This window comes from Poecilia reticulata, chromosome 5, assembly GCF_904066995.2.
Source record: "Poecilia reticulata chromosome 5, P_reticulata-male-v2, whole genome shotgun sequence".
NCBI lineage: Eukaryota > Metazoa > Chordata > Actinopteri > Cyprinodontiformes > Poeciliidae > Poecilia > Poecilia reticulata.
The window spans coordinates 19,005,447-19,028,274 of record NC_088834.1 but is presented as its reverse complement, the minus strand read 5'-3'; the positions used below and the strand labels follow the sequence as shown (position 1 = coordinate 19,028,274).

General features: G+C 36.7%; 3 protein-coding genes across 4 annotated transcripts; all 3 read right to left on the bottom strand.

Annotated features, from left to right (window-relative positions):
• Window positions 1–140: 140 nt before the first annotated feature.
• Window positions 141–13,313, bottom strand: larp4ab (La ribonucleoprotein 4Ab). Of its 2 annotated transcripts, XM_008410122.3 has the most exons (15): window positions 12,805–13,313; window positions 10,636–10,774; window positions 10,134–10,362; window positions 9,560–9,696; window positions 8,150–8,253; window positions 7,471–7,581; window positions 7,111–7,164; window positions 5,346–5,558; window positions 5,097–5,194; window positions 4,310–4,534; window positions 3,993–4,044; window positions 3,710–3,871; window positions 3,468–3,604; window positions 3,213–3,384; window positions 141–3,086 (listed from the first exon to the last, which is right to left on the bottom strand). In XM_008410122.3, the coding sequence occupies exons 1-15, from the start codon at window positions 12,805–12,807 to the stop codon at window positions 2,721–2,723; spliced, it is 2,202 nt and encodes a 733-aa protein (XP_008408344.1). In that variant the 5' UTR covers window positions 12,808–13,313; the 3' UTR covers window positions 141–2,720. The 2 variants fall into 2 exon arrangements, with proteins under 2 accessions (XP_008408344.1, XP_008408345.3); XM_008410123.3 differs by lacking the exon at window positions 12,805–13,313 and having other exon boundaries at window positions 141–3,083; window positions 10,636–10,780.
• Window positions 13,314–14,531: 1,218 nt separating this feature from the next.
• Window positions 14,532–17,944, bottom strand: pfdn5 (prefoldin 5). Its single transcript, XM_008410124.3, has 6 exons — window positions 17,795–17,944; window positions 17,500–17,602; window positions 17,212–17,243; window positions 16,283–16,357; window positions 16,097–16,202; window positions 14,532–15,945 (listed from the first exon to the last, which is right to left on the bottom strand). The coding sequence occupies exons 1-6, from the start codon at window positions 17,858–17,860 to the stop codon at window positions 15,860–15,862; spliced, it is 468 nt and encodes a 155-aa protein (XP_008408346.2). The 5' UTR covers window positions 17,861–17,944; the 3' UTR covers window positions 14,532–15,859.
• Window positions 17,945–18,650: 706 nt separating this feature from the next.
• On the bottom strand, window positions 18,651–22,725 carry LOC103465368 (prefoldin subunit 5-like). The gene is made up of 6 exons (XM_008410125.3): window positions 22,233–22,725; window positions 20,692–20,794; window positions 20,454–20,482; window positions 19,937–20,008; window positions 19,480–19,585; window positions 18,651–19,129 (listed from the first exon to the last, which is right to left on the bottom strand). The coding sequence occupies exons 1-6, from the start codon at window positions 22,293–22,295 to the stop codon at window positions 19,080–19,082; spliced, it is 423 nt and encodes a 140-aa protein (XP_008408347.1). The 5' UTR covers window positions 22,296–22,725; the 3' UTR covers window positions 18,651–19,079.
• Between the last annotated feature and the right edge of the window lie 103 nt (window positions 22,726–22,828).

The following is a 22,828-nucleotide window of genomic DNA, read 5'->3' as shown; positions in this document are numbered from 1 at the left end:
GCGGTTACATAATTTTTAAAAGTTATTTCCGGAAGTTTATTTGGCAGAATATTATGGTATGTTTCTCGAGATTTGCAAAAAGCGAAGACTTCCAAGATTTTAATATAACCCTATTCAATATACATACACACAACAAATCATAAAATCTTACTGAAAGCATTTTATTTTTACACAATTGAGAAACCAGTGTATAATTGATAAACGAATCTTCCCCCCCCATTTTTTTAGACAATACTTTAATGTTTGAAGTACAATTAACAAGTTGACAGAACTAATGAACAAGTTTAAATTTCGAGTTTGATCAACTGACCTGAATACATCTCCAATGAAGAAAGACATGAGCTGGAATGAAAACAAGTGCCCCTGGTAAATACATTATTTCATATTATTTGAGAATGAACCAGGAAATCCTGCTATATGTGATGCATTTAGGATTATTTCTGCTGAAACGGAACTAGCAAAGGCACAAGGTTTGAGAAAACATGCTTTCACAAACAATTAAAAATGTAGTTTTTAACATCTTGGCCATTTTTTCCTCCTTTTAAACAATTAGATCAGAACAAAATAGCACAAAAATAGCATTCAACCTTCCACCCCACATCTTTTTAAGCATTACAAAACTCAAGATCATATGAAATACATTTCATTGACCACCTCCACAGGTATGTTCAATGTTGAGACGAGTCAACTCATTTACTGTAAATAGTGAACACAATTAAAATCTTGAATCAAGCAATAAAAAATACTGCCTAGACATAACAGATTCAACAGCAATGACAACCCTGAACACAAATCTCTACTATATCATAAAAGACTAAAAAAACAGGTAGGGTGCCACAAAAAGAAAAAAAAAACAAACAAAAAAGAAACACAAACCAGTAGTTGCAGACCCCATAGCATTCACAGCTATTAAGTAGAGGAGAAAAAAAAGTTGGAAAAACCTACTTATCCTTAAGGTCCCTTTGATAAACACAAAAGTGCAAAAACAGAACAATTATGAACCCTTGATATATATATATATATATATATATATATATATATATATAAATAAAGCTGTTCTAAAAACATGTATTTACCAAACTATTCATTTTTTATACCATTACTATATATGTATGCAACCCCAGGTAAAACTCAACCCAAAGTTAGAGAATCTGATACAATACACAATTTTATCCTCTACAAGTACTGAGTAATTATATCACAGCTTTTGCTTTTGTTTTGGCAAACAACTCATGGTCATCCCCCAAGTACAAAATCAACTACTTTTCATTATATAGATCTTTGTTTTCAGAAACAGAAACATTCATGAACTAAGGAAATAGAGCAAAACGGTTACCCGACAATTTTCTTAAATAAGATTGAAATCAGAAACCGAAGAATACGTTTGGGGGAGTGGGGGGGGGATTAATCGTAACATTTATAGAAGATCAACCAGGGAGAGAAAACAGTAAAGGTTTTACAAAATGTTTTTTTGCTACATTTTTGGCCAGGGTTGCTTACCACTGACCATTTAAATTTAAAAATGAAATGTCAAAATAGTAAAGTATTGCCAAAGAATATAAATGATTAAAACAAAAGTACATTCAACATTATTTCCTAGTCAGAAATGAAAGTGGATAATTTGCCTCTGCCAAGTGGTAAAGTTTCATATTTTTCTTTAAATTCTGACACTTTGTCTGGCTTTTATACAAAATGCAAGTGAAAAATAAATGCTTCATAATTATTCAAGCACTAAATCAGCTCTAGCAGAGACCATTTTTCCAAATGTTAACACTGAACTAATATTTACAGCACCAAAGAAAAAAATGCCAAAAATCCCCCAAAACTTAAATGAAGTAATTTTCCATATTCAACACCAGCACAACTTAAAATCATAATGTCAACATTATTGTTACCCTCAAGTTTTAAAAGGCAACAACTTCACTATGCATCTGCTCAGGACTCTGGCAGTACCATAACATGATCAAACATTCTACATTTACAAAACACTTAAAAGATCAACAGAAAAATAAGATGGGCCGCCTTCTCCAATATTTACCAACTATATTATTGTGATAAAATACAGATTAAAAGGCAAAAATACAAAACTAAAAGAAGACCCAACACATTTCCTCATGTACACTCCATCTATGGAGGCTTCCATAACCTTTGGTTATTATATTAAAAAGTTGTAATCCATGATATCCAGGATCACTGATGGTGAAATGAAACCAAAGTCAAACTTTAAATTTTTCTGACATTTAGGTTTTTCAAGATCAGTGCTCCGTTTCGCTTCATCATTCTATTTAATGCCTTTTATAGTCATTAAGACGATTTTTCCACCAGAAGAAATTCTGAACTTTTGTCTCAAAATGAATGTGCCAGACTGCAAAAAAAGTTTCCTGCAATAAGACGCACAACTTGCCAGATCAGATGACAAACACACTAAAGTATGACAAAGGATTTCTGCTGACAATACGTTGCTCATCTGTATATAAGTGAAGTACTGATGTATTAAATATCAAAGTTAAAAATAATTCTACAATTAACCTTTAAGGGGTTTAATATAGCCCTCAGCCTTGAATTCTGTTGAAATACACATCTTCCTTTAAGGAATATCGACTTAAAGTCTCTGAATAATTTTAGACATCATGATTCTTTGACAAAATATGTCAAAAGAAATATATTCATCTGTATTTACATATTTACACATTTTAAATAAGGTCCATAAGGTTCCAGCTTCAGTTATTCTGCTGAAGCGGGGGTATGTTCTGTTCTTTGCCGCTGCGTTTGGGACCCCGCTGAGGGGAAAACTGCTTTCCAGCGTTCAGGCCTCTCTGATGCTCCCGGATCTTCATCCCTGAACCTTTCGCTCTGGCGTGACCAGCTGCCCCTCTGAATGGACGTGAAGGCTGCCGAGGAGGTTTATCTCCAACTCTCTCGGGACTCCTTTTAGAGTTCAGCTGAGGGTCCTTGACGGTGTTGACCTTGAGCTCCTTCAGAGGGTGGTCGGGTGAAGTGGCAGGAGGGGACGGCGTCTCTGATAGCGGTGGGTCTCTGGCTGGCCTCTGGCACACCTCTGCATAGCTAAGCTTTCTTGGCTCCTGCTTAGAACATTGAGAAATTAAAAGTATTTAGTAAAAATTAAAAAAAAAAACTGAAATCAAGCAAATAAAACTCAACTGAAACAGATGTGAGAGAATATGAGTGGCACATTTGGAGTTCAGGCCTACCAGCTCTTGCTCTGATGTTGAAGATGAAGATTGTTCAGCAGAAACACTTTTGCTGCTCGTGCTGGAATCGTGTTCTGGAGTGGTTTTAGAGTCAGGTTCAGTGGATGGAGGCAGGTTTCTCTGTGCAGCAGCTGGTTCGGTGTTATCTCCTTTTGTTACTGTTGGACAAGCACTAATGATGCAAATAAAAGAAGTAAATGTTATTTTAAATAGGCTATAAATATGTTAATTATTATTCTTAAACCACATAATTACCTTGGTGCTGGAGGAGTTGCTGTTTGTGCCTCAACAACAACAGCGGGTTTAGCAGGCAGGGAGGTAGATTCCTGTTTGCTTGCAGGACTTTCAGAGTCTTTTGAGTTTTGTGTCAAGTTGTTCTCCTGGTTTCCTGCCTGAAATACATTTTAATAAATAGATTAATTAAACAAAGTACAATAATGCAATGAAATCCAGCTATCCTTCTTCAACGTGTAAATGTTATGAAGAGGGATAGTCACCTTGCTTGTGAGCCTCAGGCCACGGACAACATCGGAGAGGCGCACCTCTGTCACGGTTTCCCCCTGAACAGGAACCACAGATCCTGGCAAAGGAGGAAAACTTGAAGCTGCCAGATCAAAGTTAGGAGGGGCTGCCTTGACCTCCATCAAAGGGACAGGTTTCTGTTTCATTTATGGGAAAGTAGGAAAAAAAAACATTCATGAACAAAGATTTGAGTAAGTACAATGTATTGAGATCATTTTCAACATAGAAACTTTGGAGTAAAACAGAAGAAATGCTCACCATAGAATGTTCATCTTCTCTTTTCCTCCTCATGCCTCTGTGGCCATTTCTCCTATTTTAAAATTTAGATTAGAAGTGAAAAAAAAACAACTGAAAAAACAATACATCAACATAATGTGCAACAACTTGCTTTTTAAGTAAAACTAATAATGAAAGTTACTCCTATATATCTTTTTTTCTTTTTAAAGTTAAAGGTTAAAAAAAACAATTAGTCGTGGACAAAATATCAAAAAAACCACTGCACTGAACAATGTTACATTTTTGTTGTAAAGGCTGACATTTACACGTTTGTTTGAATATTAAAGAGCTCAGCTGACCTGTCTCGTCCAGAGCGGCTTTGATCTCCATTGGATATGGAGGACAGTGAAGAAGAGTCTTTAAAGTGGAAGAAAGAGGCTGGCTGTGATTTAATGCCGGACAGAGTCCTTAGTGCCTGGATGTCCTGTGGACTCACAGGGCCAGAGATGCCATCCACCATGGTTCCTGGAGCTAAGTTAGAAGAAACAGCATCGCCTGGTCGAGGGTGACCTTTTATGTGGTTCCTAGGGACAGAAAACAATGTTTTGTTTGTAAAAGTGAAAAGAAAATGCTACAAATGCATTGATGCAATTCATAAAGTACAAGGAAAAATATTACGCGAATGTATATTAAAGTATACAGGTAATAAAGGGATATAATTCTAAAGGAATCTACACACGACTGCCTTCTGAAGAGAATAATCACATTCAACACAGCCATAATAACTGAACTGTTTGGAGATGAGCAATAAATAGCAGTGGAAAAGGAAAAAGTGGTCCAACATATATATATATATATACTGACTTCAAAGGCTATTTTTTTCTTCTTCTTCTTTCAATGTTTGCTAAATTATCTTCCAAGGCTTTATTTTTTGCTCTAGGCATTAAGAAGATTGCACACAGCCAATTTAAAGATTGATACAGATCTAATTGTTGCTTAAACCTGCCATCATTCAGCTCAAACTTAAAGTGATGAAGCTTGAAGCTTAAAGAACAAACAAGCTGTCAAAATAATTAATGTCTCCATTTGATGACAAAAGTTATTCAAGACCAAACATGAGCGATCTCTATCATAATTTGCAGGTACCTGTTCCTGCCAGCAGGACGGTGGCCGCTGCTGGAGTTTGGTTTGTAGTTCCCTGGATTGCTGTATCCATTCATGAATCCTGCACTGGGGAAGGGAGCCTGCAACAACGACATAAAAAATAAAATAAATAAAAACCCATCTACATAAAGCACATAAAGAAAACAATCTAAATTCTAATGAAGTAGGGCATCACATTAACTGGTCCAGAGATTGTTTGACTTTAAATAAGAATTAGATAATAGTTCTCACCAGTGGCGTTTCAAAGTGTGGCATGATGGAAGGGTTCCAGGTGGGAGACACCACAGGATAAATGGGAAACTCCTGCTGAGGGCTGTACACCTGCTGCATGTACACCGGAGACACATACTGGGCCTGAGGCTGGGCATGCTGCTGATACACTCCTGAGTCCATGCCGTGGAAGCCATTTTTTCCAAAGAATGTATTTATGGCTTTAATGCGAGCCTACAGAGAAGACAACTGGTTAAGCTTTCCAACACACAAGAACAACACTTGATAATCATTTATGATAATTAGTGCTGTTGCTTTATTGTTGTTATTCCCCTCAGATCTCATAATCTCACGGTCATGAGGCCATAAAACACTGCACTAACAAGGGGGAGAGAAGGACGAGAAGGGTAAGGGGACGAAGAGAAGAGGATGAGGGAGGATGGGAGAAAAGCAAAGATTAAGATTTATGTAGAGAAAATGAAGGGTCCTCCTGGATAGACAGTGAATATGGGTCCTTCCAAGCGCGATACTGATCATCACAGGGGCAAACAGAGGCCTTGAAGGAGGATTCATATACCTTGGACTGTTCCATATTATAACCAAAGATTATATGTATTTTTTATGTAAGTGACAGAACATAATTCATTTTTTCCTCCAAAACACAAAATTCTTAAAATTGCGGCATCCCTGTTTTATTCAGTTCTATCAATTCAATGCTTTGTAGCTCCACCTTTGGCTGCCATTACTGCAGGTCCATTTTTGTATGCAGGACAAAAATCTATTTTGGTCTAATCTACACCGAACATGTTCTCCCTCATGTTTGCCTCGTCTCCACATGACTCGTGGAAAGCTGCATAAAAGAACTCTTCTAGCTTTCTTATTGCTACCCTTCTAAAAAAGGTCAACATTTTGGAAAGCACATGTAATAATAATCCTATCAACATCTACTACAAGATGAGCTGTGCATCTCAGCAGCTTCAGAGTTACCACTGACCTGTTGGCTGCTTCTCCCACTAATGCTCTCCTTACCCAACTTGCCACCCAATTGTGCAATACTTTTTCTATTTTTAGATTGAACAGCATTCTATCAGATTCTGTCACAGTTTGGAATATTGTTTAATAATTGAACCCTGCTTTATAAATATCCATAACTGTATTCCAGACTTCTTTTTTGCTGTGTTCCTTGGTTTTCATGATGATCCAAGGCCCTTTCAAAACAGCTGGATTTACGCCCACATTTAAATAGACACAGATGAACTCAATTTACGAAATAGGTTGCTTATTGTGTTGGCATATCTTGTGTAATTCCGATAAAATATACTGAAGAGTGCGGTTGTATTGTGACAACTATGAAACGGTTTAAAACAAGCAGCTTTCCAAGGCAATGTAGAGTATACACTCCTCATGTACTTTATAGATTTAATCTGATTTATTGTGGATGGGTGGGAGTAAGCAAGGGAGGAAACAAAAATCTACAAAATGCTCAAGATTCACATTATGATGTTAAAACTATATATCTGGAAAGTTTTATCAACTTTCCTTTTTCACTCTTGACCAATACTGGCAAAAATGCAGCTCGCTTTATCTGGTTTCTATCCAAATACATCCCAAGGTAAACCTGAGGCTAAATCACACAAGCCTTGCCCTGAGGACATTCATGTGACAGCCCATCTAATGCTGAACAGGATTAACCATCCAGAGCGACACATACCGTTTTTTTCATGACAAATAAAAGAAGCAAGTTGGGTTTTAAACTTGGCAATGTAAATTATGTCATGTCATTTACCATAATGGGTTTCCCCTGGAACATTTTCACTTCCTCTCGTAGGTATCTGTATGCCTGATCAAGAAAAAAAGAGGGAACATATTTTTACTAAACAGCAAATTCAGTTTTCTTTTATTTTTGGTTCAGTGACTTCTGTCTCCTAAACCAATCTCGTAATGTAAGATTTTCAAAATTTAAGTCATTAGTAAGTATTAACATGCCTACTAATAGTTTTCTACTAGCTCCTAGTGTTTTTAATAGTAATCAGTTAGAATGCTGAAAAACAGATGAAGCATTTATTCCAGAAGAAAAACAGAAATAGGACAAATATCAAACCTGAGAAATTAGGTAAATGATTATTAATGGGAATGCATCGCATACCTGCAGGGCATCCATGTCGGACTGAAATGTTATATACCAGTTGCTATTGTGAGCAAACTCAACACCCAACACCTTTGGACAATTTTCACTCTTGAATAAATCCTCTACTTCCTAAGAAAAGAAAACAAAAAAATATTAATTTATTTTCTATCCCAAACAGAGAACACTACTTAACCCACAAAACAATGGGTAACTTTAAGACACAACAAAAACTAAACAAGCCCAGATTAGCCATTTTCCATATTTTATAAGAAATCATTACTGATATAAAATTTGTTATAAAAGTATTACTGATTGCACTTTAAAAATTAGGTAACCATGTTATTAAATATAAAGTTTAAAGGGTAATGATTTCTTGGTTAATGTGTAGTTGTCATAACAAAGACATTTTTGAATAATGTCAACTTTGTATTAAAAGTGTCATAATTTACCAAATGACACTTTATGAAAACAGTCAAATATTCATGAAGGTTAATTCATGTTCATGACAGGTGTTATGTCATGTTTATGAAAGTGTCATGACAGTCTTATTCATCCCCCTTCAAATAAAGTGTTACCGAAAAATCTTATGGCAACATTTCGTAAGTTTAACAGTTTATTTGCACAATCCAGAAAACTGCATCCAGAAAACAATCCAGAAAACTGCTTAGTTTTCTGGATTGCATTAGGTAATCTTTACCTCAACTGGTGTAGTCTCTGGCACTTCTCTTAAAATAATGATGCAGCGGCTGTGGTTAGGTCGAACTTTTTCACCAGCTTCATCAACTTGTACTAAAGGAGATGCTGTAAAGAAAAACACATTCTAACATAAGCTTTATATTAAGAACATGCTAGATTTAACAACATCTAAATAAAAGTTTCATAGTGAAACTATGTAAACTGATCTCCCCGTGTTGCCAACACAAATTTTCTTTACCTTTTCTTGCCGCTTTTTTTTGTGACAAAGTCTCTTACTTTCTGGGACTTTCCACAGAAGTGGAAATAAAATATGTTTATTATTTAAAAAAACAATGTTTGCTATTTGACATATCAAATGTGTTAGGAATAAATATACTCAAGTTTGTTCAGCTACAAAAAGTTAACACATTTTCTATTAATTTTTAAAATAATTTATAGACAACAACACTGCTGTAGTGGAGAGTTGGGTAACCCAACAACGGATCCTGTTGTCCGTTAACAGACTTTGCCTAACTGAAACCACAGTAATTATGCCATGCATTGTGACATAACCAATTTGTGTAATTTAAGTCAAGATTTGCAGCTTCTTTATAGGATGCACAACTTCTCTTTCTCAGTTTAAAAATTTGATCCTGAATAAACTGATATTAAAGCCAATTGTTAAACACCAAACCCCTGGTTCCTTTTATCTGGTTACAAACCAGCAAGGTTTCTTGCCAAACTACTGTCACATTGAGTCCACACCACTTTCATTCAATGGCACATGACCAGAGTAGTACTGATAATAAAAGCCAAAGGAAAACTTTTTATCTTTAAGTGGAGAGAAAATGCCTGTCAGCTAAAGGTTAGCATAAAATACTGGCCATCTCAGAGCGATCAAAGTTTACTGTACTCATTAATAGCTGATGTCATCAATATGCATGACAAGAAAAAAAAAAGATAAAGCAATCACATCAAGCTAAACATAATGTTTTCTGCAACTTAAGTCTACATCTTCGCCAGAACTACAAAATATATCAAATCACAGTTGACATTGCAATATCCAGTTTTAGGTAGGTGGGTGTATTCCAGAGGTCAATTATGCAATCTCAAACTTCCAAACAACCTGTCTTGTTTTATGAATATACACAAAATATGCCTACATGGTCCTGTGCCATGCACCGGCTCATATGCCATTTAAATACTATGCAGAATACAAACACTTAGTGAAGTAATAAAAGTAAAAGTTTGTTGACATCATTCTACTTCCTTCCTCAATTTCTGCATGAATTTGGCCGTTAGATGGTTGAAGATTTTCAGCTTGTGCTGCTCTTAGTGAGTTTTTCCACTTGGTTAACACCAATAAACCTTTACATTTTTAAATTAACAATATCTTAACTGGCAATTACAGGGAGAAGAGTAGCACTGGTACCTCTCAATACTTCCAGGATTAGATCCATGTCAGTGGTGAGCGCTTTGATGTCCTCCATGCAGGCAACAGTCCAGATAGGAATAAACTGATCACTGTCCATCTGGGATATCAGGTACAGATCCTTAGAGAGGTTCTCCCTGAAAGAACAGAACATTTACATTGTGTTTGTATCATACATACTAATGTTTCTATCAGAAGTGGATAATAACCGTTATTTGAAAATAAATAAAATTATATATATATATAAATATATACACTTTTAAGAGTAGTTTTGCTCGACCTTACTGAATACTTAAGCAATACTCTCATGAAGTATTGCTACTCTTGAGTACAATTCTTGGGTGCTCTATCCTATTATTAACAACAATGCTAAAATGTAAAAATTGTAAATGTTTCACCAAGGAATGGTTGAATTGAACTATTGGTCATAAAACAATTACTACTTTTATGGCTAAATCCTTTGAGGAATATACACAGTTCCTTACAACACACTAATTATGTTTAGTTTCCCTGTTCTTTAAACCATTTACATGTGCATGCAAAAGCCTATAGTGATGCAACAAGCAGGATTTACCTAGAAAAGCAGAACTCCAGTCTTTTCTTTAATGACTCTCGTAAGCTCTCCTCAGTCACTACTTCTTCCTTAGACAGTTCAGTGTCTATGGCAGAGTCGCCCTGTGCATCAAAGACCAAATATCCCAGGTCTGTATGCTCCACATCCTTGGTTGTGGAGTACTCATCAGTGCTACTCAGGAAGTCAACAGCATATCCTTTACTCTCCAAAGAAAGAACGTCTGAGAAACCTACGACAGGAAGGAAAACAGCAGAAAGATTGGGAAATGACTGCTATGTTTTCAGACCAAAATAATCCACCAAAGGAGTCACAATTTGAATTCACCGCAGACACGTAAGGCCAAGAGTTAACATTTCTTAATAAGCTGCGTTTACTCATAATTATCAGCAAATATTGTGTCTTAACCTGATAAAGCCACTTTTCAGTCTCATACTCACTAAAGAGACAGATATGTGGCTCACGCTGCCTTATCAGAGAAAATTATACCAAACAAGACCCATACCATCAGTCATCTCAGGGGGGGAAGAGTTGGTGTGGAGCCAAGAAGAATCCTCCGATACTTCTGGGATGTCATTTTGTTGGGCTGGGATCTCTTGCCACACTTTGGCATTGGGGTTAAGACTTGTTCCCTTGGTGGTAACCTGCATAATAGATATCAAAGTAGCATGGGTAAAAAATTATTTAGTAGGAGTTTTCAAATGTTTTTTTGTGCAGATTATAAATTTTTGCCATTCTAATCTTCATAGACCAATACTGGTAAAATAAACTGATACTAGCTGCTTAATTAGTTACATTATTTGCTCCAACAGAGTTTATAATTGGCTGGTAAACTGCCAGTTTTTCCCGACTGGACACACAACGACTGACAAAGTTTTTACTTAAAGTAAGGGAGAATATAGTAGCTTCATTCAGACAGCTGATTGGCAGTATGCAGCAACAGATGGGGGAAGGGCACAACTGAACCACTATACAAACCGAGAAAAATTACTCCACCTTCTTTGGCACCTCAATAAAAACTTTAAACCATAGAAACAGCTTGACAGAAAAACATGATGCATTATTTATTAGGTTTTTTTTTAAAAGGTTTGTGGGACTGCTGGTTTGAACTCAGTAGCCAGACAGTAAGATGGGCAGAAAAAGAAGGACACATCCACTAAATAGCCCAGGGTCAGATGCGTTGACTGTACCCCCCACATAAATATGGCACGTGTTGCTCTTGTTGTATGCAGTCAGATGTATTTACCCCCAAAATTGATGAAGCTTTCAACTTTTTTCCCCCCCATTAAAACAATATTACAAAATACTGCAATCCATTTAAATCCATATTTGCATATCACTCCAATGATCTCAGATTTTCACAAATTATTAGGAAGAGAGATTTTTCAATTTGCTTAAAATTAAAGCAAAATCAAAGAAGTCAAACGTTGGATGGATAATAGCAATCTACTTAAATATAAAAGTTAAGATCAAATGATTAGATTGTGAATGCATTTTGTTTGTAAAGTAAACTTCTCTCTCTGTTACACCTCCTTGAATTTGTCATTTAAAATACGCTGTTGAGAGTTGAGCAACCTTGGATTATAAAATCCTGCTGTTTCATCACACATTCGCTAAATATACCACATCCAATCCAGTGAATGAAGTAACTGGACCCGCAAATCCAGCTTTACACACAGACACACAACCCTGAGCTTTCATTGGTCAGCTTCACTCTTCCCCGCCCCTCTGTGGTCACATGGATCAATACTCCGAGTTGATCCGCCTCTGAATTTCAAGCTTGCCTTTCACAACGCTGCGCAACCTGTCATCCAATCCCCCCCAAAAAGCCAAACACAAACATGAAGGTGGATTGGTTACGAACATATTTTGAAATCGTATATGTGAAATCAAATTGTATGCTAGCCCGGGTTTCAAATCTGAAGGTTTACTTCACTTCTTGTTTTTTTTTTTTTAACATAAGAGGTCTTTGAGTTTCGGGAGGAGCACGTGGCGCCGACGTGCTCCAGTTACTTTTAAAACATAACCATACGCTGAACGCCAATTTCTCTGCTCATTCTAGACACACATGTTGTCGCTAATCGATAACTAACGTGTACAACCACAAAAACGCCTTTTCAGATAACGTCCCCGTCGACCTTCGGCAAACACGCAGCTACAACTGGGAGTAGCGGCTAGCGTTTAACCCAAAAACACGTGCAGAAGTTACTACACGTGCAAAGGCGAGAAATTGCTCAATAAAACTTTCTTTCACACCAAAATATGGCAACTAGTTGTGTAAACACTAGAACGTATTTTTTTTAAACTACTGTATTTGGTTTGTAGTAGTTCCTTGGTGTTACCATATGTTAACTTTGTGACATCAGCGTCACCGGCGTTAAGCTAACTAGCTTATGTTTACTACTAGCAGACCAGCTGGAACCGGCCTGACTTTACTTTGCTATTCTAAGCTAATTTGTTTGACGGGTTGAATAAAACGTCGTCGAAAGGTAAAAAGTCGTTTTCTTGATTCGGACTCCCATCTTTTAAGAACGTTAATTATGAAAACAGTACAGCTGCTGCAGAGTGTGGACGACCTTCAGATAGCACGAACTGTGTAGACCAGAGAACAGGAAAAACTGAAACAGGTTGGCAATCATTAGCCGAGGTGAAAGCCTCCAGGCCGCGTACTTACCATGTTATCGTAATCTTCGTCTTCTACCCTGGTCTGCGCCGGTAGACTTCACTTATCTGACCCCGTTCCTATCCTGTAAACGATTTAAACTGCGAAATATCTGCTGCTTTTAAGTAGTAGAGTCCTCTTCTTTGTCGGTTGTAACTGCCGTCTCCAGGACTCCTCGGGCGCGTGCTCCTCTTTCAACAGTTTGCCTCGCGCACCGTAACTTTAACCAGTGACTAGCTCTACAGCGCTCTTTCGATAAATTTGCGATAAAATACCCACTTGTAACAGTAGATAAGGTAATTCTGGCTCAATTCCTCATCTCTGACTGTCAGCGACGCCGCGGTTACTGCAGCATGTGACAGCTGCTTCTTCAGACTGCCTGTCTGCCTCGGTCCGACCCAACAACAGGCTGCACCCCGCCCGCTCCGACCTCCAGTACAACAACGCAACTGCTGTGACCTCCCCGGCGAGGCCGCTGCAAAAGAGGGTTGATGTAACCATGAGAAACACGTAACAACTGACTTCATCTTGTGAAAGTTTGCATTTTTAGCCGGTGATGAAGCAGCTGGCTCATTTAAAAGTCGACCACCGGTTTCTATTTAGTAAACTTAATGAATCGACAAAAATTTAAGTTTCACAGAAACTGTTTTTATCAAATGGAAAAAAAATAGATAAAACAGATCTGCAAGGCTACTGACCACTGTATCCATTTACTGTACAATATTTACACTGAATACTTGGTGAGTTTTCTAGCTTGGATGCTTTAATAAAGACCATGAGGTCACCTGCATTGTTTCCTCTTCTATCACATTATTCTTAGGAACAATTCATAAAGTCTCTTGTTTTAAATTCCTCTCATAGCTGTAGTTAACATTTGTGCACCTTTGTGAAACATATTTTTCCATCCACCAAACTTTTAAAGTGACCTTTTTTGACTAAGCCTTCTCGTAAAGCAACAAGTACCATTTCCATGTATGATAATTTTTACACATTTCAAGTAGAAAAAATAACTAAGCTTAGACAAAGTTTGAACATTTTGGGCAACATCAAACCTAAAAATGTATATGGCTGCCATATGTTTAAAACATGGTGATATGTAAACTGATGAGTTGGTATTTTTGTATATTTGAAATTATGTACTTCTGTTACTGTACCAGTTTTTGAAAAAAATATATGCAGAGAAATGTGTTATTGCATTGTATTGATTAATGAGCAAAGAACTCATCTCCAGAGTCCTGTTTTTACTTTGCAGGTCAATGGAAAATCTCAAAGGTAGTCAACATTTCATTTTTCTATTCAGTCATCCAACATATTAAGACATAAAGAAGTGCATGAGGGTATAAACTTATTGGAATGCAGTAAAGCTGTTTTTATTTGCCCCGTAACAAATTGTTTTGGAGGATTAATGATGGTATTTTGCTGAATAAAGCTGTTTTCTAGACCAAACAGGATGGCTAATATTTGATACATTATGCTTGCAACTTCAAAATTTGCACAGAAACCAAATGCATTTAACTGAGTGTTGCATGCTGTGTACTTTATGTACAATTTAGTTTTCCAGTTAAAAATCACAAACTTTCTAAAGTTAGTTTGCTTAATTTATGATCTTGCTAAGGTGCATGTTTGCTCTTAATGATTTATGGAGGCCCAAATGAAAATTGAAGAACTGCAACCTCCTGTATCTCCACATAAGTACGAGACAAAGAAAGAACATTGTTATAAAATCATGAGACCTGGAATGAAGAACTTCATTTATTGCCTCCCAGGAAAAGGTCACTCTGCACTTAAGATTCATCAGCCTTACAATTCTCATGGAAATTCAGCAGGTCCTTGGGAGACCCTAGTGATGTGATGCCATCATCAAAAAAACTTTTATCACTCAAAGGATGTAATGCCCCACACAGTGTAGATGGAGAATGCAACAAAGAAGCAACAGCTTACATGTAGTCCTGTTTCCTGTGTAACTGAAAAAAACACCAAAAGTAATAATGTACATGACATTCTGTGCGAGATGTCTGTGTAAGAGAGTAAAAAAAAAACACTTAGCGTCAGCAATTGGTAACTATGCTTATTTTTCTCTGTCCCTGTCCATCCCAAAAGTAGGTTTTGGTTTACTTTTGAGTTCCAAGGCTGTCTGGACATTTACCAGACTGTCAAGAGTTTTTATGAAAGTCCTACAATCTATAAAGCTGCACTGAAAAGCAGCTTTTTGTTTGATGTCATTGCACTGTTTCAGTATGTTGATGACATCCTCATCTGTAGCCAATTCCCTGCTCAGTGCACAAAATACAAGTTTCTATATTGAAACATTTAGATGCTTTTGGCCACAAAGTTGGTCAAAATAGCAAGTTGTGCAGGAAAACGTTACATTTTTAGGACATGTTATCACTGCTGAGGGATGTTTCTTGTTCTCACATGTTTCTGCTGTTCAAAATATCCCCAAGCCCACCACTAAGAAATAATTTAGGTCCTGTTTGGGAATGATAATCACGCAGAAATTTAATTCCCACTTGCTCTGCCTTTAAAGCAACTTTAGAGGCCCTCAATCACGTTAAGGGAATTTTTAAGCCAAGTTAAAGTTGGCCTTAAAAGTTAATCTACTTTTCCTTTAATTAAACATCTTTGCCGTCAACAAAACTATACAGAATCCCAGCTAAAATTATTACACTGCAGTTTTGTCCTTCAAGACTAAAGATGAGTCACCAAAACATCCAGTCTAGATAAACTTGTGCACCTTTTGACAATATGCAGGTTTTTGCAACATATGCCAAGTGGAATGGAGAAATAATCAAGAAAAGTCTCAAGCCTTACCTATTAGGATGAAAGTATTTATGATTGACAGATCTAGCGACAAATAATGAGACAAGATTTTTTTTAACCCAGACTTAACTAGCTTTAATGACTAAAGTTGACACCAAATTTTATTTAAATTTCTGCAAGTATACAGGGAGTCTCCCATGTACCCGCCAACCTACACTTCAAACATAATTTGTGCATTTTGCATCATCTTGTGAAGGCAAACTTAGAAAAGGTCTCTAATCCTGAGTAGCTCAAACTATTGTTCCCATCAGGCCTTTGTGTTTCCAACCATCTGTGATGCCTGTTGGCTCTGTTGTAATTGCTGGATCTTCAGATTCATTACTTCAATGACAGCTGAAAAACAGAAAAAGTTATTTTTACCAATCTGCCATTATGCGGGGGAAGTATTTGCCTCTTTGTTAAATCACATAACTAACTGATTAACTACCTTTTTGGTTCACTAGCTATGAAAATGCTTAGAGCTCTTGATTTATCCTCATATTACCTTGTTTCATAGCGTGTTTCTCTTGAAGAGCCGGCTGAATTTTCTCTATCTGCTTTGTGAGGAAGTCTATTTTACGCTTGAAGAATGCCTTTGACTCCCCCACATTCTAGAAAGACAAAATATGATCAAGTACCATTTATTCTGACATAGTTGACAGTAGTACACATTCAAAAGCAAATATGTTACCTTTTCAACATAATATCCAGTCCCCACATCCACTAAGACATGTTCCACATCATTTAACGTTCCAGGAACGTACATCTGGGTAGAAACAGCTAAGGAACTCCAACGGTACACAACATCTTTCAATACACATTGACCAGCCATAATATGACCATTACTGGGTGAGGTCAACACACAAATCATGTCCACCTTGGCACCTGTTAGTGGGTAGGATGTTGGAAACCAAGCAATTTGTCCTCAAAGTTAATGAGTTCACATAAATAAAGTAGGCAAAGTTTTTAACAAACCTAATAAGGAACAAATTTTAAATTGTAAATGTAAAGTCTTTCATAGCGACAGTACTCCATGATGGCAGTGCAATAGAAGGATAATACACCTTTATATAAGCAAAACATTTTACAGAAATAATTTAAAGACCTTAGCAAGAGGTTGAGGTGTAGCTTTGCTCCCAGATCTCAATCCAATCTAGCATCAGTAGGCTGTGTTCGACAAACAAGATTGATCCATTTTTGTCCCCACCTCGCATCTTGCAGGCCTTAACATAATCTGATGCTAATATCTTAGTGCCAGATACCGCAGCACACCCACTGTGGCCCAACACACCATTAACCATGGAGTCATAATGTTATAACTGATAAGTGTGTATTGCACCATAAAGAAATATGTTTGCTGTTGCTTTTCATAGACATCTATAGATGCAACATTTACTTTAGACGTATCAATGGGTGTAAAAACTATTTCCTTAAGTGATGCAGTTTTAGTTAAGATTGAAAAAATAAATCCACGATGTCAACTGAGGCTTGAGTTTAGTTTGAAAACTACACCTATAGATAAACGGATAATAAGCTACCAGTGGCATAATGTCTTTGATTCCTATTAGTCTTATTGCAGTATTCTGATCGATTGATGGTGTAGAATGGTGAAAAGGATACAGAACTGGTGAGAGGCACGAGCAACTCTTTTCCTGTTCAAGAAAACAAAAAAAGCATAGTTACCAGCAACTGATATAAGCCACATATACTCAGATAATTTCATCAATTATGAACCAAAAATAGTTGAACAACAAAAACTGTAATCCTGGGAATTAGATTGGTAATGTTAACATATTTATTAAGACATGTTTTATAATAACTGAATAAGAATAAAGTATAATCTATAAATACCATTTAGTTTTAATTCCCTACATTCTATTTCAGCAGAAATTTAATTAGTTTACGTACCTTTATTGTTTGGGTTCAGGACAGTTAAGCTGTCTTTTGCTTCAACAAACTTGTTCTGGGCAATTTTCAGCTGACTTATGGAAGACGTCAAGAACTCAACCTCCTGAAATAAAACATCACTAATTAAAAATTAGCACAATAAAGGGAAGCATTGTAATATTGACACGCTGCAGCTGTACAAGAATCGACAGCGGTAGAGTTGGAGCCATTTTCCTTTTAATTGGGGGAAATACTGTTATATAGTCACACATGGCAGATAAACTAGTATCTGAAATACTGAAAAAAGAAACAATACCTGGTCCAGTTGGCCTTTTAATCCTTCCAATTGAGGAAGGGAGAGGTCTGTGAGATTCACCGCCATATTGGAAGCGTGACGAGAAACGAGCTGCACTGGGTGCGCACCATTTGTCAGCCGGAGAACAGAGCGCTGCGCCGGGTTGGCGGCGTTTATACACAATTTTAAATGGAGAATCAGATACCCAACAATCTTCGTCCAGATAAACAGTGGGAAAAAGAGATTTTCTTTTTTGGTGTAGCAAAAGTAAACATTAATTGAATAACGAATATGCACACTAAATATGCAGACCATCGCAAACCCCATACTGTGCCGCAGTATTAAGCAACAAATAATGTATAACTCTGTCATCTTTATTACGAACGTCCTTAATAACGTAATAAGCACAGATCTCTTGGTTTTCCCTCGTTAGCTAAATACTTTGCAATTGTTTTTAAGATGTAAACTCCCCCACCACTTCGTCATCGCTTCTACCCAAGCCATGCACCGGCTGACTGTTAAGAAGTATCCCATTAATTGTGCTTCCGACTGAGAGATGGAGCGAGATTAATCTAAAACACTGCCCCCCTGTGGTCAAAATGGCATCCATCAACGCTTTAGACCAAAGAAATTTAAAATCTCCCATCTGGAAAGAATTAATCTGTTACAGTTACTCTCATTTATGCTATCCAAGAGGGGATTTAATAATTGTGTCCAGGAGTTGATTGAAGCTTATCCATTATGAAAAGCATTTTCTTTACTATATTCAATGTAAAATACTAATAAAAAATAAATTATCTTAAATAAATAAAAAAAACAGCATCACAAGGTAGGTCATTTTAGTAAAAAAAAACAAAAAAAAAAAACATAGTCTAAGTGATGTTTAAAAGATTGCATTTAATATCCAAATAAGACAAAAACTTTACCAACAATCCTGCGTTTGTTTTAGTGTTACATAAATTAAAGAAATTAGTTTTTGTTTTTAGTAACATTCAACAATAAAATGGCTATTTTAGTATAACAATGTATCACAGCATGTTTTTCTAATATTACAATCAATATATTCCTGGGTTTTAACATACAGGGGAAACATTTTGAAGAAAACCCCACATACCGCACATCCGAGCCATTTCACCCAAAAAACAGGGCACAAAAATAAACCTTTAAAATATAAAATTTTTAAACCAGCAACAACTCGAATGAAAACAATTAACTTAAGAAAACTAATAATTAAACTTCAGAGCGGAGCTACGCCTCATGTGAGTGCTGACACAACAACCCCTGGATACTCGTACGGCAGGTGAATTCATGACCCGTGGCTGGCAGCTCCCGTTGTCGGAATAGACGCCTTCCCTCCTGCAATAAAGGAAAACTTTCTTTTTAAAAAAAAATAATTATACATGACGGCTGCTATTCGGCGTTCAAATATATTTTCGGGTATGTATGTATAAAAATGTATTATCGGGACATGAGGTTTTAACCTGCAAAAACCCACAAACTGAGGGGATGATTGGACAAAAAGTGGAAAACGTATAAATGAATGGCTGGACGCATGAACAGATGGTTAATGGAAAAAGATGAATGAATGGAAAATGGACAAAGCAAGGGACACATGGAGGAAAAAACGGACTAGTTGATGGAAAACCACTGTATTAAGTGAAATAATAAAAACAGGAGATTCTCTTTTAAGAGAAATCTCAGCTTACCTTTGATGATTAAACATTTCTCCTCAACAACTGACTCAACCTTTTCCACCTGCTTTGAGACGAGGTCTATCTGCCGCTTTAAGAAGGCCTTGGCTTCCTCCATGCTCTACACAGGCAAAAACATAACCAGCTTTACGTACTGAGAATACACCTTCACCTGGACTTAAACTTTATATACAATTCGTTTTATTTTCACTGAATCTATTCTGTTCATCTGTGGATTTTTCACATTTTGCAGATGATTCGGTTTTGGAACTTTTGTCAATTTATTAATCTCACTTTATTATTAAACAGACACAACAGATCCCGACATTCACACAAAGATGATAAAAACAAAAGAAAAAAAAAACCCTACTAAACTACAGATGTGATAAAAACACAATATCTCATTTCTCATCAGACACAACCTGAACTTATTAGTTCTACACATAAGTTTTCATAAACAAGCAAATGTTACCTTTTCCACATGAAATCCGGCCCCGATGTTCACCAGGACGTGGTCCGCGTTTAAAGCTCCAGGAACATACATCTACATCAACAGTTCAGGTCAAACACGGATCTGAAATCCCTGCTTTTGATTTATATGCCACCACAAAGAAACCACCCCGGATCATATTTAGTTGAGTGGTAAGTCCGCAGGTGTTTAAACTAATGTGTGCTCTCACTGATGACGAGGCGGTGGACTTTGTAAGCAAATGCATCATGCTGGTGTACTACAGCGACATCTCTAAAGATCAGACTGTGAAAAAGTTGACTCTTTCTGCTTCATTAATTTTTTTCTAAACCGACCTTATTTTTAAAGACGCTGAACTTTTGGGTTTTCACAATCTGTAGACCATAATTAGTAAAATATGCTCTATATCGTATTAAAATCCAAAGGTAGAGGCCACTGATTTCACCATGTGATCAACGGCTGCTGGATGGACAGATTCCAACATTTATTTTGATAAAAACACCAAAGACTCAAAGGATACATAGCTAGTGAGGGGCACAAGGAATTCTCCTGTTTGTGATGGGATAGAAATGAAAGGATGACTACACACACACACACGCACACACACACACACACACCCACACTTTCATACTTCATCTCTGATAAACACTACAGACGTAAAATAATAATCCAACCATTCAAACCTCGTAGTATTGAATAAATAAGGATCAAGCTGGACTACAACTGAAATTTTTTGTTTTTTTCGATCTTTCACACACCATTTCTGTTTCTGTTCATGATCTCTACGCTCTCCAGTGCGTGAGTGTACCGGGCCTGGGAGTCTTTCAGCTGTCTGACTGAACACACCAGGAACTCGGCTTCCTGAAAGAAACATCAACATAAATAAAAGAGGAGCAGGCATCGATGCAAAACAAACAGCAAACGAGAATGATTCCAAAACATTTTACATAAAAAGCATTTATGATGGTGGATTCATCTAGATATCTGAGCTAAGAACAATGTTTTACCCAAAAAAGAGCTCATTCTCATTGCCAGATGGAAAACAGTGACATTTAATACTTGTTTTGGTATTAATTAGCTGCCAAATATAAGCCAATAATATATATATCCCCCCCCATTTTATGTGTTCAAAAAGTAGAGGAACAAGTTCACAAATAAAGGGAGTACAGTAAGAGATCTGACACTGGATTGTTATAGTATAAATAATCAGAAGTGCTAACAGTAAAATGTCTGAACTCGCATAGTGCTTTTCCAGTCATACTGCTTCACATTAGAGCCACATTCACAAACATATCTATAAGTGCCTTGCCCAGGAGCAGATTGACATGCAACAGGAGGAAGCTGGACTTGCACCTACAACCTTCCAATTACAAGATCAAAAAAGTCTCCCAGTGTATAAAATATGAATATGTACAGGAAAAGTTTCCAACACTGTACACACACATCTATATTTGATATGAAACTTCAGGCTAAAAAAAATTTACGTTTTGTTTATTCTCAACTGGCAAAAAGCCAGATTCGAGCAACTTCCCAGTATAAATGGTGTACATATATCAGCTTCTCCTCATCAAACAGATCAATTACTGGTTTTAGTAAAAACACTTTCTAAATGGTTTATAATTTATCAAGAGGTTTGACAGATTAATGGAAAGTCATTAGTTGTGACACATGTTGCTATGGAGCAGAAATGCTAAGTGAAGGGGCTGGGATGCAAATATCAAAATGGACTTTCATCAATAAGGCCCTTCATTCTTGTGCAGTATTTTCAATTATTTGATATGGACAGAAAAGCTGATATAAGGACTTTAAAATAAAAGCAGTTTGTGTATAAAAGCCATTAAGACTCAACACAGCTGCATGTTTTGGTAAATGTGTGTGGACATTGGACAAATTGGTATTTTTTAACATTTCAATTCAAAAATACTTTCCAAAGGGAGATGTTGTCGCTCATATCATTCAAGTATCTTCAAAAAGCCGTCGTGAATGGTGACGTCGTTGACAAAAACTGCTAACCCACTTCATTTGCTTTTGCCGCTACTCTTTAATATATTCAGAAGCTACAAATACGATGCAAATTTCAACTCCAGAAAACACCAAAGCTAAAAATTTCAAGAACCAAGAGAAATCTCGAAACCACACTGCAACGTTTGTTTAAAGTCATTTTGTTCCACTAGCCTTTAGCATTCCCCTGATAGTTGGGCGGTTACACACACATGAAGCTAATGGTAGCGTTAAACAATTCGTCCCGTTTCATTCCAGGCCAGTGTCCTCATACTGTAAAAACAAATAGATCAAAAACCTGTTGTAGTTGATTAAAGCACTCCAAGCCAGGCTGAGAGAAGCTTGGGAGATTTACCGCCATGATGCAAAAGAGCCGAGAGAGGAACTTTTCATGTTTCGTACTAAATGATTTGAAACACTGCCCCCATGTGGAAGAACTGTCACGCAAGCTCCAGTCATTCTTACCTACCAGTCATTCAATTTAGGGGGAATTAAATTCCTGTTTAATTCCCCTTTTTAGGAGGAATTAAACAGGAATAACTTATGGCAAGCACTACATCAAATACGTTATTTCCAGGACTTATTATTGCGTCTTTTACAAGCCAACAACTTTAATAGCTGAGCTGCTGTTTTAACTCCTGTTCATTCAAACCAAGTGATGATTTTAAAAATACTCTAAGAATTGCATCTCCATTCAAAACGATGAATACTATAAGTCTACATTACACCACTGTATCTGTATAAAAAAAACAAAAAAACAAAAAAACACGTCCTAACCAGACTGGATGTGTCATCTCATTTATTCAAAAATATGCAGCAATTTTAAAAACAAAATTAGAAAAACAAAATGAGGGTTAGAAAAAAACAACAAAAAAAAACCATTCAGTATTCATA